At 38.0% G+C, this 15,440-nt stretch overlaps 3 protein-coding genes across 5 annotated transcripts; all 3 read right to left on the minus strand.

The window, feature by feature from the left end:
- Positions 1–596: 596 nt before the first annotated feature.
- On the minus strand, positions 597–6,594 carry LOC108632085 (zinc finger protein 177). Its single transcript, XM_018036399.2, has 5 exons — positions 5,552–6,594; positions 4,303–4,539; positions 4,001–4,230; positions 3,534–3,914; positions 597–3,460 (listed from the first exon to the last, which is right to left on the minus strand). The coding sequence occupies exons 1-5, from the start codon at positions 5,711–5,713 to the stop codon at positions 3,115–3,117; spliced, it is 1,356 nt and encodes a 451-aa protein (XP_017891888.1). The 5' UTR covers positions 5,714–6,594; the 3' UTR covers positions 597–3,114.
- A 389-nt stretch (positions 6,595–6,983) lies between these two features.
- Positions 6,984–8,385, minus strand: Bug22 (cilia- and flagella-associated protein 20). Of its 2 annotated transcripts, XM_018036405.2 has the most exons (3): positions 8,109–8,385; positions 7,711–8,019; positions 6,984–7,636 (listed from the first exon to the last, which is right to left on the minus strand). In XM_018036405.2, exons 2-3 carry the CDS (start codon positions 7,984–7,986, stop codon positions 7,331–7,333), a joined length of 582 nt encoding a protein of 193 aa, XP_017891894.1. In that variant the 5' UTR covers positions 7,987–8,019; positions 8,109–8,385; the 3' UTR covers positions 6,984–7,330. The 2 variants fall into 2 exon arrangements, with proteins under 2 accessions (XP_017891894.1, XP_017891893.1); XM_018036404.2 differs by having other exon boundaries at positions 7,252–7,636; positions 7,711–8,385.
- A 101-nt stretch (positions 8,386–8,486) lies between these two features.
- stau (double-stranded RNA-binding protein Staufen) lies at positions 8,487–15,386 on the minus strand. Of its 2 annotated transcripts, XM_018036395.2 has the most exons (10): positions 15,194–15,386; positions 14,702–14,777; positions 14,397–14,605; positions 13,774–14,325; positions 13,490–13,701; positions 13,083–13,418; positions 12,489–13,017; positions 12,210–12,418; positions 11,966–12,146; positions 8,487–11,454 (listed from the first exon to the last, which is right to left on the minus strand). In XM_018036395.2, the coding sequence occupies exons 2-10, from the start codon at positions 14,752–14,754 to the stop codon at positions 11,444–11,446; spliced, it is 2,292 nt and encodes a 763-aa protein (XP_017891884.1). In that variant the 5' UTR covers positions 14,755–14,777; positions 15,194–15,386; the 3' UTR covers positions 8,487–11,443. The 2 variants fall into 2 exon arrangements, with proteins under 2 accessions (XP_017891884.1, XP_017891883.1); XM_018036394.2 differs by having other exon boundaries at positions 8,487–12,146.
- Between the last annotated feature and the right edge of the window lie 54 nt (positions 15,387–15,440).

Here is a 15,440-nt window from a genome sequence, read left to right on the forward strand (position 1 = left end):
AACTTTGAAACAATCACCCCGATAGCGTGCGATATTATACGTTACGGTGCAACTTCTTCCTTCCTTGTCCATCGATTTAATTACTCGTTCAACTTACATCGATGTCGATTGCGCAACGAATCGTCGTTTCTGCAATTTCTCTTGTATTACGTTCGCAGTTAGTTCAGAGTTATCTTGATGAACTTCCATACGAAACACTTCCACGATAATGTAATGAACAGAGATAGCTGATTCTTTTTCGTCTCTGGGTAAATACCGTCTTTGAGATTGTCTCTGCTTTTGTATTCAGACGAGAATAGAAAGATATTCGAACACATAAGAGTCAAAGGTTTCAACATTTGCGACACATGCACTAAATGGTTGATAACGTTCAAGAGAGGCAATTGTTCCAGTCTTTTCTGAAACATGCAGAATCCAGTAGGCAATCTAAGTATGGGAACCTTATGACCTTATTACCTAATGACCTACATTTGCTCGTGATAATATTGTGTCCCGATTATTTGTTTCACTAGATTTTTTTTAATCATCATGAATGAACTTGGGAAGACATGAAATTAGGATGTGAAAGAGTATATTGGAATGAAATAATTTACAGATTGACGTTGTATATAATCGTTTTATTACGTGTCACAATTGATATTATCGATAATTCCGATCTGGATTCTATCTATGGAATTAATTCAGTGTTTATCAGCCGGAGACTAGTTCATTGTGTTACTGGCACTTTCCTTTAGTCGCTAATTTAGATACTAATCGCTTTTGCGTTACACGTGGACTTTAGAAAAATACTCAATTTTTCACCCCCGCAGCGAGGGATGAGCAAAACTCTATAGAAATCATTCAAACCACCTGAATCGTGTTTTGTGTTGTTATTACGACCGTAGAGTCGACGCGTATTTGTAAATGATAAAATTTGGCAGTCGAAGAATTATAGGAAGAACTCGAACGAAAACAGATTGAGAAATTTGTTCATCCCTGCTTTAAGAGTCGTCCTATTAAGATCATCGAGAACAGTCGCACGAAAACCTGTGTTGACGATTCGGGCCCTATTAAGGGTGAGTCAGGTGTAAAAATTGAGCCGTGAGCCGTACATTTTTCTTCTATCAAAAATTGATTACTTTTCTGGATATGTAGCTATATCCATTAATTTTTATCTACTTACACTACACGTGATTGGCAAGCGTAATTGCAAAGTATGCAATTTACAACTGTATCTTTAAATAAGCTAGGGCGGCCGCGCACATCGAGGCTTTTAAAACATTTATAAAAACGTCTTCCAAATGAAAATCAACTATTTAACTGAACGTCGACGGTTAATTTTGTTTTCATTAATTGAACAGAAAGTTCGGCCAGCCCTCTACTATGCTAATGCAGCAGCGCGATTACACACGGTTCTCTTCTGTTTAAAATTAATGTAACATATACTACTGGTTAATTTATCATTCCTTTCCCGGGGTATGTGCGAATTTATACGATAGATACGGAAGCACAGACTATGATCCTCTATGGTTACGTGGCTCCTTGTCTAAAAATCCTTATCTAAACTTTCCTAACAGCTACTCAGACTTTAATCAACATTTATTTTTCTTTAATTCGTACATCCTGGTTAAAAGAATAACATCGTGATCGTTTTTTAACGTCAACTACAGCCTCTACGTTTCATAGACTATACTTATCTTCTCCGACATACAGCCATTGATATCGTATACTAATCCCTTACGCTTACGTCGTTTACTCTAATTTGACACCGAATTTCGTATACAGTCTTAACGTTACTTATGATGATGTTTGTAGATGTATTGTGCTAAAAATATTCCTCGAGCTACAACTCTTCCCCGTTACTCGAAAAAATGCATTTCATCATGTTCTTCTCTTCTCTTCTTTTCACCTTTCTTTGGTCATTTTTTTTTAATCATTTTCTCGTAAATATACGTATTTTATCAAACGTTCGCTGTTGCACAGCTGCTTTTTACATATGGACAAAACGCGCTGCCTTTAGAACTTTGCATTGTTTATTCAAATCCGTTTCACGTTTATCGTGACGATAAAAATGACGTTATGGCACGTAACGGCCATAAAACGAACGGCAAATAAATTCAATCATTTGAACGTGTTGTACCAACATAAGCGTGTATATGCGTTACTTAAAAATATTGTACTCGCCTGAGGTTTCGAAAAATATTAGAAATTCCTTATTCGTTATTTAGTCATTAGGGAACTACGAGAGATCAGATTCTGAGCGTACGGAAATAAATGTTAACTACCGTGTTTTGTGCTTACAACATTCAGCGTATGAACCCACGTATTACAATTTTTCCTAATCGCATTGTTGATTCTAAAAAAATCACAGTTATCTAATGCTGAATTTGTTCTTTTGTAAAACGTGAGAAATCTAATTTAACTCTAATTTTAAAGCTTCATACTTTATTGTAATTATCATCGACGGGTTCATTTCCGGTTTAATATTAATCGAATAATACTGCGTCTCGAACGACTAACGTTACACCCTTCTTAAACACTGTCATTGCACAGAAAGATTTTGGATTGTGGTTTGCTTCTCAATAAATGGTATCGACGGCGGTCTAGATATACATATATGAAACCTTCTACCCTTAAACAAGTCGAAGTCGAATATAGATAAACGAGTAAAAAATACAAATTTTTATTTCGACTATACTGTTTAAAAACTATCGTTATTATCACTTGTACTATATACGAGTCAATAATTAATATAACTACTAAATTTATCAACAACGGTTGGAAGTATATCAAGTTCAGCAACGTCCGTAAGATAAAAACTTAAAAAAAATATGTGTATATATAATATATATTTGTTTGGATCTATGTTATGTAAAGGAAACCTAGTTATGCCATATAAGAACAAACAATTAAATGTTTGTCGATAACGATGGCTAACGCTAAATTTGAAACAATTGAAAACGTACAAAACTGGTTGTTACGTTAGCACCATTACTGTTCGAAATTAAAGCTCATCGTTTTCTGTTTTTTGTTTACTCATTTCGTTTTTCTAATGCACATCTAAACGACCATTCTTGTAAATCGTTACGTACTTTTTTCGTTTTAAAACCATTCTTCGTACTGGTTGCCCATGGTTCATCTCATTAAATCCGCGGCTCTTTGCCGGTCCCGGTACACTTCTCGGGGATGCATCCTCTTGCGATGTGAGAAGCAATTCCCAGAACTCGCGAACGCTTTCGGACAATACGGACATTGGTAAGGCCTTGCACCAGTGTGCTGATTTATGTGAAACTTCAGATCCTGATTCCTCTTGAAAGTCTTATCACAAAGCGGGCACGCGTGCGGCCTCAGATCCGAGTGCGTTATACTGTGAGCTCTTAACGTAGAATTTGTCGGGTAAACTCTTCCGCAGACATTGCACGGGAACTGAATACCGCCATGGTATTCCTTGTGACGAAATAAATTTGACTGCGTCTTAAAGCTGAAACGAGATCGATTAACAGCTTCCTCCACAAACGTTTAATTGAATTTAATGTACAAAATACGATGCTCACATTCTACCACATATGTCACAACCATATTTTCCTTTAGGCCGATGAGTTTCCAAATGTACCTTTAGATTACCCTTGGTAGAAATTTTTTTACTACAAATTGGACAGACGAAATTCCCGGATGAGTTACTATCGGCGTTCACGTGAAGCGCACCATTGGTAGAATAAACTTGTTGAGATCTCAAGATAGGCTTTCCGTCGGTTTGTTTGTCTTTAGGCAAATGAGACCACAAATGATTTTGCAGAGCGATCTGTGATACGAACGACCGAGTACAAATCGTACACTCATGAGGTTTCGAAGATACGTTAGAAACAACTTCCTGTGCATCTTCCTGCGTATCGTCGTCCATTTCCTCTTTCTTTTCCCTCTTTATTCCATCGGTTCTTAAAAAGTTAAACGTGATTCATTTCGAAACAGCTTTAAATCTCCCAAGCGTTGGCGTTACCCTTTCACAAGATAGTGAACTTACTTGTTCGTTAATGGCAATGGTTCTAGAGAATCTATTCTTGATATTTTCTCCTCCGTATCAGACGCATCCGACGTTTCTGACGTTGAATGTTCCATGCCATATTGTAAAAATAACATTGGATCTACCTTGACCTCCATCTCTTCCGTATTTGGGGTATGACACTTGTCCTTCTGCGATATGAATTCCGATGGTCCCAGTGGTTCGCCTTCAGCCAAAATTTCTATTGCACCCTAAATAACAGGTCCACGTCTAATAAGTTAAGTTTACGTGTATCAAACTCAGAATACATGTAGTGAATTTACTTTTGTTAATATTGTGTGTAGCAGTCCTCGATCCTCTATTCTCTTTGTTGCCTCTTGCACAGTTTTCACATCCTCCGTCTCTGCATCTTGCGAGTCTGTATTCACGTTGTTACTGTAAAACTGTGACTTCAGCTTCTCCTGTGTCCTGTATGCCATCATGGCAAACCGATGGATGCCTTCAAGTCTTTTGATGCACGTAACGCAAACCATCTTTGACAATTTGTCTTCGGAGGACACCTACAAAGCCCAGATTAAAATTATAAGATTAACAAGAGTAGGGAGTTCATTTAATGTATGAAAATTAATGAAAGAATGAGAAGTAGAGTATAAACGTTTGATGCTTATTGTAAAAATAAAATCTAAAAACGTTTAAAAATTAGTAATCTTATAAGGGGATAAAATGATTAAATATGATCTGACAAAATAGTATCTCCGTTTTTCTTAATAATTTGTATAAAATTTATATCGTATCGTCTCGGTTTTAAAAGTATTATTTAATACTTCTACAATATTAAATATCGTAGATAAATGATATTCTTCTACGGTAACGTGGATAAATATTCATCTGTTATTTATGAATTATCTTGTATGTATCGAATCATATTTATAGATGCGCCAGTTATGTAGCGCATATAGTATACTTATTGTAATCAATAAAATGCTAATTTTTAACAGTTCTGTATTCCCATCAAAATGGATTCTTCCATCTTACAGATTAGAATTATTCTGTTATTTTCGATTAAATCCTCATCTATGGCAATCGGTTCTCTCTCATTTTCACATAGATTACGTATTTAAATATGTATAAAAATGCATTGGAAGTGCAGAAGGGATCGATCATTTTAATAATACACTGTATTGTCATGTAATCTAATTAATAAATGTTGAGGGGAATCAATTAAATAATTAGTAAGCCAGTTAATTAAGTAGTAGTTTAATTTCTATTATCAGCGTGTTCAATTTTACAAAATTCTATCGCAGTTCCGAAATTTTCACGTCGCATGCACGTGTAGTTGAATAGGTGTATGTAGAGAACGGGGTACACTGGTCTCTAGATCGAGCGGGAAACGTCAGTAACGGGGTTCGGGGTACCGTGGAGAGTTTTCGAAAAAAAATTCACATGCACGTTGAACGTACACAAACGGATATACATACGCATACGCGAGCATTTGCCCGTGACCGTGTGCATATAGGCGCGCATACAACCGCGTCCGCGGTAATTCACACTCGTTAGCGGTGGTGAACTTACCAAGATGTACAGATATTTCCGTATTTTGGTTTGCAGGTAGTGCCGTCTACCATCCTCGGCGAAAATATGGACCCCGTTGTTCCTTGGTATGTCGCTCGCACAAATTCGGCAGTAGGGCTCGTCCTCCCGGTCGTGCTCGAAATCACGACCCGCTGTACCCATTTCAAAAAAACGATAGAAAAAAACTAAACGACCGTGCAGGGTATCACCACGCTAAGGAAACGTTTTTCTCCCCACTATTTTTACGTACTTCTATATTTTTTTCGGTTTCTCTCGTTTGTAAAATGATTAAACGTGAGTTTTCTCGCGACCCCCCCCCTGTTTCACAATATTAAATTCATCGCTTGTTGTTAATTTTCCCTCCCGGCTGTCGTTTTGGCACCTTGACGAAAAAACGTCGGAAACGACCGATATAAAACTTTCAGCGATGCATCTTTACGATGTGCCAGCGTGTCTGAGAGGGTTGATTATTCTAACGATTTTTTTTTTTACTTATGATGAGTCTCCCGGATTGGGTGAGATTACTCTCCGGCACACGTTGACGCTTTAAAAACGACGTCGGCGCCGGGCGTCGGCGTCTCTCTCCCGAAACGAGTGCTCAATACAAAATATATAATAGCATTCGTCGATTTGAAAAACATATGTATATAACCAATTGTTTTATTTATGGATTCCGGCCCTATTAAATGCTATTACCGTCAACGGATCACGGCGAGCCGGCTTTGTCATCCGTTTCGTCGTTTACGCGAGAATTATAAATTTCGCACGGGCCTCGTGAATTCGCTACTTATAAAATATTAACCATCGCTGGAAATAAAGAATAAAATGTATCAGCGCGGTGCTCTTAATTGGTCCGCCATCTTCTTTTACCCGTTCGTTTGTATTTTTTCCTTTCGCTGTAAATAATTCATTCGGATCCTCCCATCGTTCGCGTCTTCGCGGAGTCGCAAGCTTCTTTGCTTAGGAATGGATCTCGGTCGATAATTTCATCGGACATTCCACAGTTTCGCTGTATTTGATAACGATTTTTCCAAACTTTCCCGCGGTTTTTCCAGTCGCTGTATTACTACGCCCATGGAGGAAGGGATGAACGTACAGACCTTTTTGCCGTCGCGTAAAATAGTTCCAAGTACTTGCGAACGAACAGCCTCCCCCTCGGATATGCTACGTCCCCATTTAAAAAAATCAATACTTAATAATTAGCAATTAATACATTTACCAACTATATACAACTACCATCCTGCCGCCTACAGATTCCGATGTACGTATACGTTATGTTATTTCCTGCTTTATTCTAGCTGTATTATAAACATGTAATTTTACGGGATTTTTAAATATTAAATCATTTTTCTCTAAATCGAGCTTCGTTTAGAACATGAAAAATTTGTTTTTAATTTCTTGGAATTATATTTGAATGAGAGTACAAAGTAAATTTAAGTTTTCGTGAAAAATACATGTAACTTTTATTAAAGATAAAATACATTCAACTGAAACTATTATGTATTTCGTACATCTCGTCGAAATTATTAAATAAAGTTCTCCTATCCTTCGATGAGGATGAAATATATTTAATGAAGGGCATTTTGCCTGTTTACAATTTTGTCGACTATCCTCGAGTATGAAATAGAACCGATAAAATATACAAATAAATATATATACAAGTACTAAATAAATGAGAATTGCAAATGAAAATCACAGAGTTGATCGCTTTATAAATATTTCTGGTTTATTCTTTGCTTAAACATTTCATCTGATGCATTTATGGGGATGATTGGGAACTTAACATTTTGCCTTGTTCTGAATCGGCAGGAATAACTTAAATTCTGCAGGCAGTTCGTCTTCGGAATACAATCTATCTGAAAAATATACTCTTCTTATTCTACAGTTTGCGTGAATTTGAACCCTTAACGTTTCCACATAATTCGTTCCATATGCGCGTCTAGTGAAGTCGGCTAAATTAAATTGTATCTGATTCCATCCGTCATCCAGTCTCATCGGCATTGTACAGACAAACGGCTTTACTCTAGTTGTAGATTGATAATTACTAGCACGAAATCTACGGCGTACATTCTTGTCGTCGATTACCTAGATCAAAGCATCTACGATTAGTGAGCAGTTTTAGACAGGGTACGTATTAAAAATATGGAATTTCTCGTTACCTGAACTTCGAAGGTAAAATACTTTTTTAAGTTCTTGATTATCATCACTAAGAATGGTAATTTTATACCTAAAGTCTTCCTAGGGTCTGCTGGACAGGTGATATACGTGGTGCTGACATTGCTGCCTAATATTTCCAGTACTAAACTCTGTATGTCATTGTCCGTGATTCGTTTTATGTGCCCGTTCCTTACTTTTTTGTCCCAAATTTGTAGCGGCTTGCTACCGATGCTATACAAGATTGATAAGAATCCACTTTGAAACGTGTTCTTAAACATGTTCACTTGTCGCTTTTTTCTTGAACAGAGTTTCTTAAAAAACGTTCCCTCGGTTACTCGTCTTGCGAATAAAAACTAAAATATACGCCTGAAGAATTCGATAAATTTTGTGTTTTATGTACTTTCGTTTTCGTCCACGACCTTAACCTTTCATTGTATTTACGCGAGGCTCGCTGAGATGTCACATGTTTCAAGTAATTTTAGTTTTGAATTCCATGTAGCACTTGGCATCATTCGGTGAACATAAAACGTTTATTGTTTAAATCGACATCTTATTTGTGAAATTTGTTTGACTAAATATACTTTCCAACGAAGATAACCTATAACATTTGTGTTTGATCAATGTTGCCGTTAGATTTACAGCGACATCAGTGTCAGAGATCAATCGATTGTCTCGACTTCGGTTTTGTCCGCGTCCGACGCACGACCCTACTACTCCCCGTAAGATCGTGCTCAATAGGAAATACCCGATTTATAAAACAAATGATAAATGCCAGAGAAACGTTTTTACAATCGTTTATTGATGTCAAATACAAACCGATGAAGTTTAAATAAGCGGTAGATACCTACGTGTGAAACAATCATTTCCTTCAAAACTGAGTCAACGATTTTCCAGCATAAAAAAACATTATCCGTACATGTAAAATCTTTACTGCCACAGTCTACATTCGAGTTCATTTCCTTTTCATACAATCATACATATCTTGTTCGACGATAATTACTGAAAAATCACATTTTACATATCTGTAGTATTCTCTTACGGAATGAATAAGAGAAACGAACATAATAATACTTGCTTCAAGCGCGACTTTCATTTCTCATACCGCAACGTTAAAAACAATGATCGTATTACGGTTTGCATAGCTACATCGTTTAGAAAATAACGTTCTAATCGTTCGCCGTATTGTATAGCATTACAAGGCTAAATTAACGAATCCTGTTAATTTTCCGACATACATTCTTAAACGACTCATTCGTGTTCTTCTTCGCTTTCATTGAAATTATTTCTTTAACTATCGGTACGTCGATTCAATCGAATTCAACGGTTCACGTTCGGACAGAAACAACAAATGTTTGAACTGTTTAAAGTAGGTACTGTGAATTCAAAGTTTTGTGCATTTATTTATCAATAAAATGGAACAGAAAAAGAGGCGTAAGTGTATCGCTACGATTCAATGATTTACAATTTAATGATAATCAGATAGATATAGACCTTGGTGTCAGTATTAGAACTGTCCGATAGTTACAGACTCAATGGGAAAGCGTTATTCGTAAAATAAATGTTTAGAATATTATGTTTTTTCTTTATTCTAATGCGTTTATCTCGGTATCATGTCTGCCTGTATCCCGCGGAGATAGCTCACATATCTCCAGTAATTAATACTTTATTCGCTTATCGTTACGACTAACTATTGTATTACAGTTTACGCAGATAAAATAGGTCCTCCGAGAGGATTACACTTTCGTAGGATTCCTGTTTCACTTATTTCGCTGCGAGCGTCATACCCAAGAGGTATGATCTCGCTGCTATATCCGTTTTATCCTATTTCTTTCGAAACAGTGAATCCCACGCGCAGAGGGAAGGCCCATCTACGAAGCAATATATCTCAGAAAAAGGAACGTTCATTAATTGTTTCTTGATTGATCTACAAATTATTCGGAAGGTATCGCTTTACGTAAGGAAATTATTTGAAAGAGAAAAGTATTATAAACGATATACAAGCAATCCTTATTTTGTTTCCTATCGTGTGTTGCATGTTTTCGTGGAAAATTAATTAACACGTTTACCGAAATTTAAAAATCTCTTCCTTACATCTGTTCATTAACATCGAAGTAATCATTGATACAGTAAGAATAATGAATATAAGATAAGTCTTCTTTACGCGAGAAACACGATATTATATTGTTCTTAGATAGACAGAACTAAGTCTATTCATCGACGTTATCTTCATTCATTATTAGATACTCTTCTCTCCATTCGATCATCACTTCAGCATCGTTACAAACTACCGGCAATAAGACAAAATTCGACGTTGTTCCACGGAAACTTATTATCTCACCGGAATTCTTAACTACATGTTCAAATCAAACTGATTTCGTTTAATGATCGTGACGCAACGAGACAAATTTTGAATTATTACCACCTTAGCTACAATTTCCGATACACCCGGATCATCTTTCAGCCATTTTACTCGACGACGGGTGTATGAAAATTTTCGTTTCCTTTACTTCTCGATAACTTGTAAAATACGAATATGACCCCAGAATGCTTCTAGGCCCCATTCAAAAGCAAATTGGGCCAATAATATGAATATATCACATTACCTTTTCTCGATTTTAGAGATTTGGAAATGGAAACTCGCAAAATAGTCGAGTACGTTTAAAGAGTCCCCAACCAACGTCTGCAACTTTTACATTTCTTTTACCATTGCTGTATGTCTAGTCTTGTAAACCTGTTTAGCGTATAGTAGTCCAGAGTGATAAAATAGCACGAGTTCTGAACTCTGAAACGCGAATCTGACAATAAACAAAAAAAAAAAAAAAAAACGGTTCGATCACTCAGTTGGGGACACTTGAAATGCGCAACCTCTTCAGATTTTCATCGAATCTCGTTTTCGACAAAACGCGATTGATTCCGCTTTGTTTAACAAAACGGTAACAGAGTTTTCTCGATTCACGCGGACGATGATTTGATGTGATTACTTCGCTGGTTCTTACACGCTCGTATTAGGTAATAGGACATAATAGACATTTTACTCACAAGAATGAGAAAGCCAAGGATTAAATAGAGAAACCAAGAGATGGCCGCATTTCATCTCAGATTTCCGTACTTTTCGCTTAAAATAACGTTTCTACATTGTTTCTTTCATGATCATGTACCACGATTCTCTGGCAAATGACCATTTCATTTACGATGTCTAAACAGTTTACAGTTTCTTTTCTGATTGTGGTCCTATCAATGAAATTGTTACAATAAATATAATAGAGTCGATCGAGCACTGCTAGGATCACAATCTTGATCAAGCACCAATAATATATACGATCGTAAAAAAAATAAACGCTACTGCAGTAAAAAAAAGCAATTTTAATTGTATACACTCGATTACGTGGTTTTGCCCACGGGTTACAGTGCATGTGATCGTTACAGAAGCTTGTCAAAAACTATCGGGAATAATCAGCTCCAATAAAAGGGGAACAAGCGGAAGAGGGACGACTGAATATAACGGATTCAGCATCTATTGGTGCTTGAGCAACTTTTCGATGCGATTAAGGCACTGCAAAAGATTGATCCTTCACAAAAAGCTATTGATCTTCAAAATCTGCGATCCGTTATGTTAAAGAAGCAATGGCATTAATGTGTGAAGATCGAGAGTCATCGGTGATTCAATGTTTGAAGTTACCGTGCAATAAGGCCCAGAGAGATAGATCGCGAAGAGTCAATTTCCCTCCGATTAGTTCATTCAACAACTGTAATTATATGTAAATATATTAATAAAAATAGAACACATGATTAATACTAGGTAAAAAATTAATTTAGAGAGGATACATAAAAGCAACATGTACATTATAATAAAATTCGGTAATCCTGATCAATAATGAAAAAAAAATATTAACAAACACAGAATGATGGAACAGGATATCAATACACTCGTCTGAACCTACTCGATAAATTAAAAAAAAATAATAATACTAAATCGGACCAAATTATTAATATGAAAATTCATTAGATAATATTAACATTTAATATTGATTATTTAAGGTCAGTATTAAACCTCCGATAAATTTTCAAACACATCTTATTCTCATCAGCGATTTTACGGAATACTTTTATGTTCAGTTTCCTTTGCAATGCCTTAAAGGGCAATGTAAATTGAACTTATACGTAAACCTTATGTACTATGTAATTACTTATCCATAGCTCCATCCATAATGTTATTTTTAACTTGAATGCTAATGTGTATTCCATCTCCGGACGCACCTTTATCTTTCTTCGTTTGCGAATTGGACGCATTATCGAGACCCAGCTTACTTAAAGTACACAGAGCTTTCAGTGCTGCTTGATTTCGGCTCGCCGTTCTCGTCGGCCCGTTCCCGTGACAAACTTGTGGTGGATCCGTGCTCAACGTAACAAGCGACAAGTATTCCTTATTTACCGCTCCCTGAAATCAATCGTTCATCCCTCGTTCATCGATCAAAACAAGGTTTTCGTGATTGTGTCTTACCTTTGGGAAATCATTGAATTCCACGCTGAAGTTAAATAATTGAGAAAGATATTTTAACTGATCTTTGGGAGAAGCAGTAGCTGGATTCTGTTGTTGTTGTCCTCGTAGTTCTTCGGCAACAATTTGTACGCTAGGTCCGCTACCTAGTTTAGATTCTTGACCTCCGTCCACTAATAATAGTCCGGGTACCAACTGACGTCCGATTGTTCCTGGCAAACGGAGATAAACTTGAAAAAAGGTGTACGCGTATAAACAATAATGTGATTCTCACAGTCTTACCTCCTACTGGTTGATGAGATTGAGTTTCATTAATCTGCTCATCTTCTAAAAAGGTAACTTTTCTAGGTTTCTGTTCAGAACTTTCGCTATCTCCTGTTTTAATAGATGGCTTCGTGGGTTGCGGCTGCGGTTTGCTGTAACCCAATTGCGCTAAGAGGGCCTCCGCCGCGGCTCTTTTAGCCAATTTCTTATTCGGACCCATTCCTTGAGCAGAATGCTGTCCCATAGTGACTTCCATCACGAATTCTCTTCTCCTCGGCGCGCCTTTCTCTTCGATCAAATTGTAGACCGGTTCCTTCTCTCGTTTAGCCTGCTGTATTTGAACTAATCGCGAAACCGGATTAACTTCCTCCGCGGCGTCAGATTCGGAGCGTGGCTCTTGGTAAACCTTTATGAGGTTCCTCGACTTCTTTTTCGTTGCCGGCGGTTTACGTTTCACTCGTACCAAACGGTTTTGAATAGTTTCCGGCAAAGGCGGCAAACGATTAAGCTCCTCTAACATAAACTCGGCCGCGTGTCTCTTCGATACCTACGTCATAGGAATCGGGAAAGGAAAGCGTGCCTTTTACTTTACTATACAATTTAATGTTTTACCTTCTTTGATGGTCCTTCTCCTAACGTGACTTTATCTCCGACCGTGCATTTTGTCCTGAACGTTCGGATGTGAGGTTTACCAATTTCCGAGACAACTTCGAAACTCACGGGTAAACCACGCTTCAGAGCTTTCTCGTGAACCAACGATACCGGACTCTTCAACTCCGCGATAGGATCCTTCGGTTCGCCCATCGTACCGTTTTCGCCTGGGTTACAACTGTTCGTCACTTCCTCCGGCAATGGCAACTGCCGCAACTGTTCTAAAGCTTTACTCGCAGCATCGTGTCGCGCTGCTTGACCAGTCAGGCCTTTCCCGATGAATTCACGTTCTCCTACCTACAAATCGATACGGTATCTGCAAATATCTGTACGGAAACGGTAGTCGTTCTTTTCATCAAAGTTCTTACTTTTAAAGACACAAGATATAATTGAGGCTCCGCGTTGAAACCGCGATTATACGCCGGCAAACGTGGATTCAATATTCGAGGGAAGTGGCCCATGTAACTGTTAGAAACGTATTGTTGCAGTCCTGCCGGCGGAGCTTGCCTGAAAGTATACACAGTGGCTTCGCCTCTCTTCATAGCCAAAGAATTTAACTCGACGGTCGGTGGCAAGTTTCCTACAACGAACGATCACGCGCTGTGTTGTCGAATCTACTCAAGGGTTTAATAAAGATGTAACGTGGAATTACCAGCTCCGGTGAAACATTTTCCCGGATGGCCGACCCTCATCGCCTTTGTAGGCTTCGGGGGAGGTCGCTGATACCATGTTTTCGTCAACGCTTCAGTCGCTGCGCTATGCTGAGCCTTCTTTATACTAGGACCCTCGGCAACGTATTCCTCCTCCCCCAGCTTCAGCGTTACCGTGAATCGCTTTTTGTGCGCTGGTCCTTGCTCATTGGTCAATCTATACTGATGCTGAATCTTATTAAAACGTGCTAACTCATTCAACAAGCACATCGGTGTTTTTTCTTTCATGTTTGCCAAAGCTGAATCGGTCACGCTGACGTGACCTTGATTAGGCGAATTCTGATCCCTGGACTCTACACTGTTCGGTTCGTTCGTAACTGATTTATTCGATTCTATGATCTGTTGTTGCTGTTGTTGAATGTGCTGCTGTTGCGGAGGTGGATTCTGTTGACTGTTCTGCTGCTGAGCATATTGCGGTGGCTGCACGTTCGGATTTTGTAGAGTCACAGAGACAGTGTTTGCTTGATCGTTCAAACTGACACTGACCATCGTGCCTGAAACCAGGAAGTTCAAGTTGATACACTGCTGGTACGACTGGTTCAGGCTTCTGTTCGTTTGATATTACCGTTTGTATTGTGTGCATTCATGCTCATCAACATTGGTTGCCTCGGATTTCCATGTGGGGGTCCAGGGTGATGTATGTGATGAATATGTTGTTGATGGGGGGGCATGGACAGTATTTGTTGATGCGGGTTCCGATGCGGCATCGGATGCTGAGGCTGATGTAAAGGGGCCATACTTGCCTGCTGCATAGGACGCATCGGACCGCCCATTCTAATCAGACATCGAACACAGTAATTATATACATTGCACTATCTTTTAAATAACGAAGAACATCATTTTTTCGATGTTAGAGAAGACACAACGCACCTGCTGTGATCTCTAAGCTGGTTTTGCATCGCATGATGTTGCTGACGTAACATCTTGTAAAAATGTTATGCAAACCCTGTGAGTAACAAATATATTAAGTATATACTTCTAATTTAACTGACTGACATACTTTCGATTAAACATTACTAAATGAGGGTAAACATTAATACGAACGAGACCGACATTTCTGAATGATAGAATGATAGAATTTTATGTACCGAGCATTGTCTGTTCTTAGAATTAAACTGTTGCAATGGCTTCAGTTTTAAAAACAAAATGATTAAATTCCGGGCATGTGTTTGACAGTAGAAGCAACCGTTAAATAGCAATATTCGTGAGGAGAATTCGATTTATAAAATCTTTCGTAATCAGTAGACGTAACGTGATTAATCGTGTGAAAGAGAATTGTCCTTTTTCTAAATGAACCAGTCAATAGACAATGGGCTTGGCCCGGCTATTTGGTAACGAAATTATGCGGTAGAATTTTCTTACCAAAGTTTGTTCTATTTCACGAAAATTTTCAGTTTATTCGACGACGAAATTTCCAGCGAAACAGATCTGCCACTTTAGGGAACACTGCCAGGCCCTTTATGCGGCTATTGGCAAACAGTAAAGAAAAATCGTCTGTAGACTAAAATGCGGCCATTTTGATGTGAACCTCTCGTCGGCCACCGTCTCTCATCCCTACCAAAGGACATATCCTACTTGCCAATTTTTTTAAAAGTCTACCGTATCGATT

This window comes from Ceratina calcarata, unplaced genomic scaffold (assembly GCF_001652005.2).
Source record: "Ceratina calcarata isolate Rehan_Ccalc_2016 unplaced genomic scaffold, ASM165200v1 scaffold151.2, whole genome shotgun sequence".
Lineage (NCBI taxonomy): Eukaryota > Metazoa > Arthropoda > Insecta > Hymenoptera > Apidae > Ceratina > Ceratina calcarata.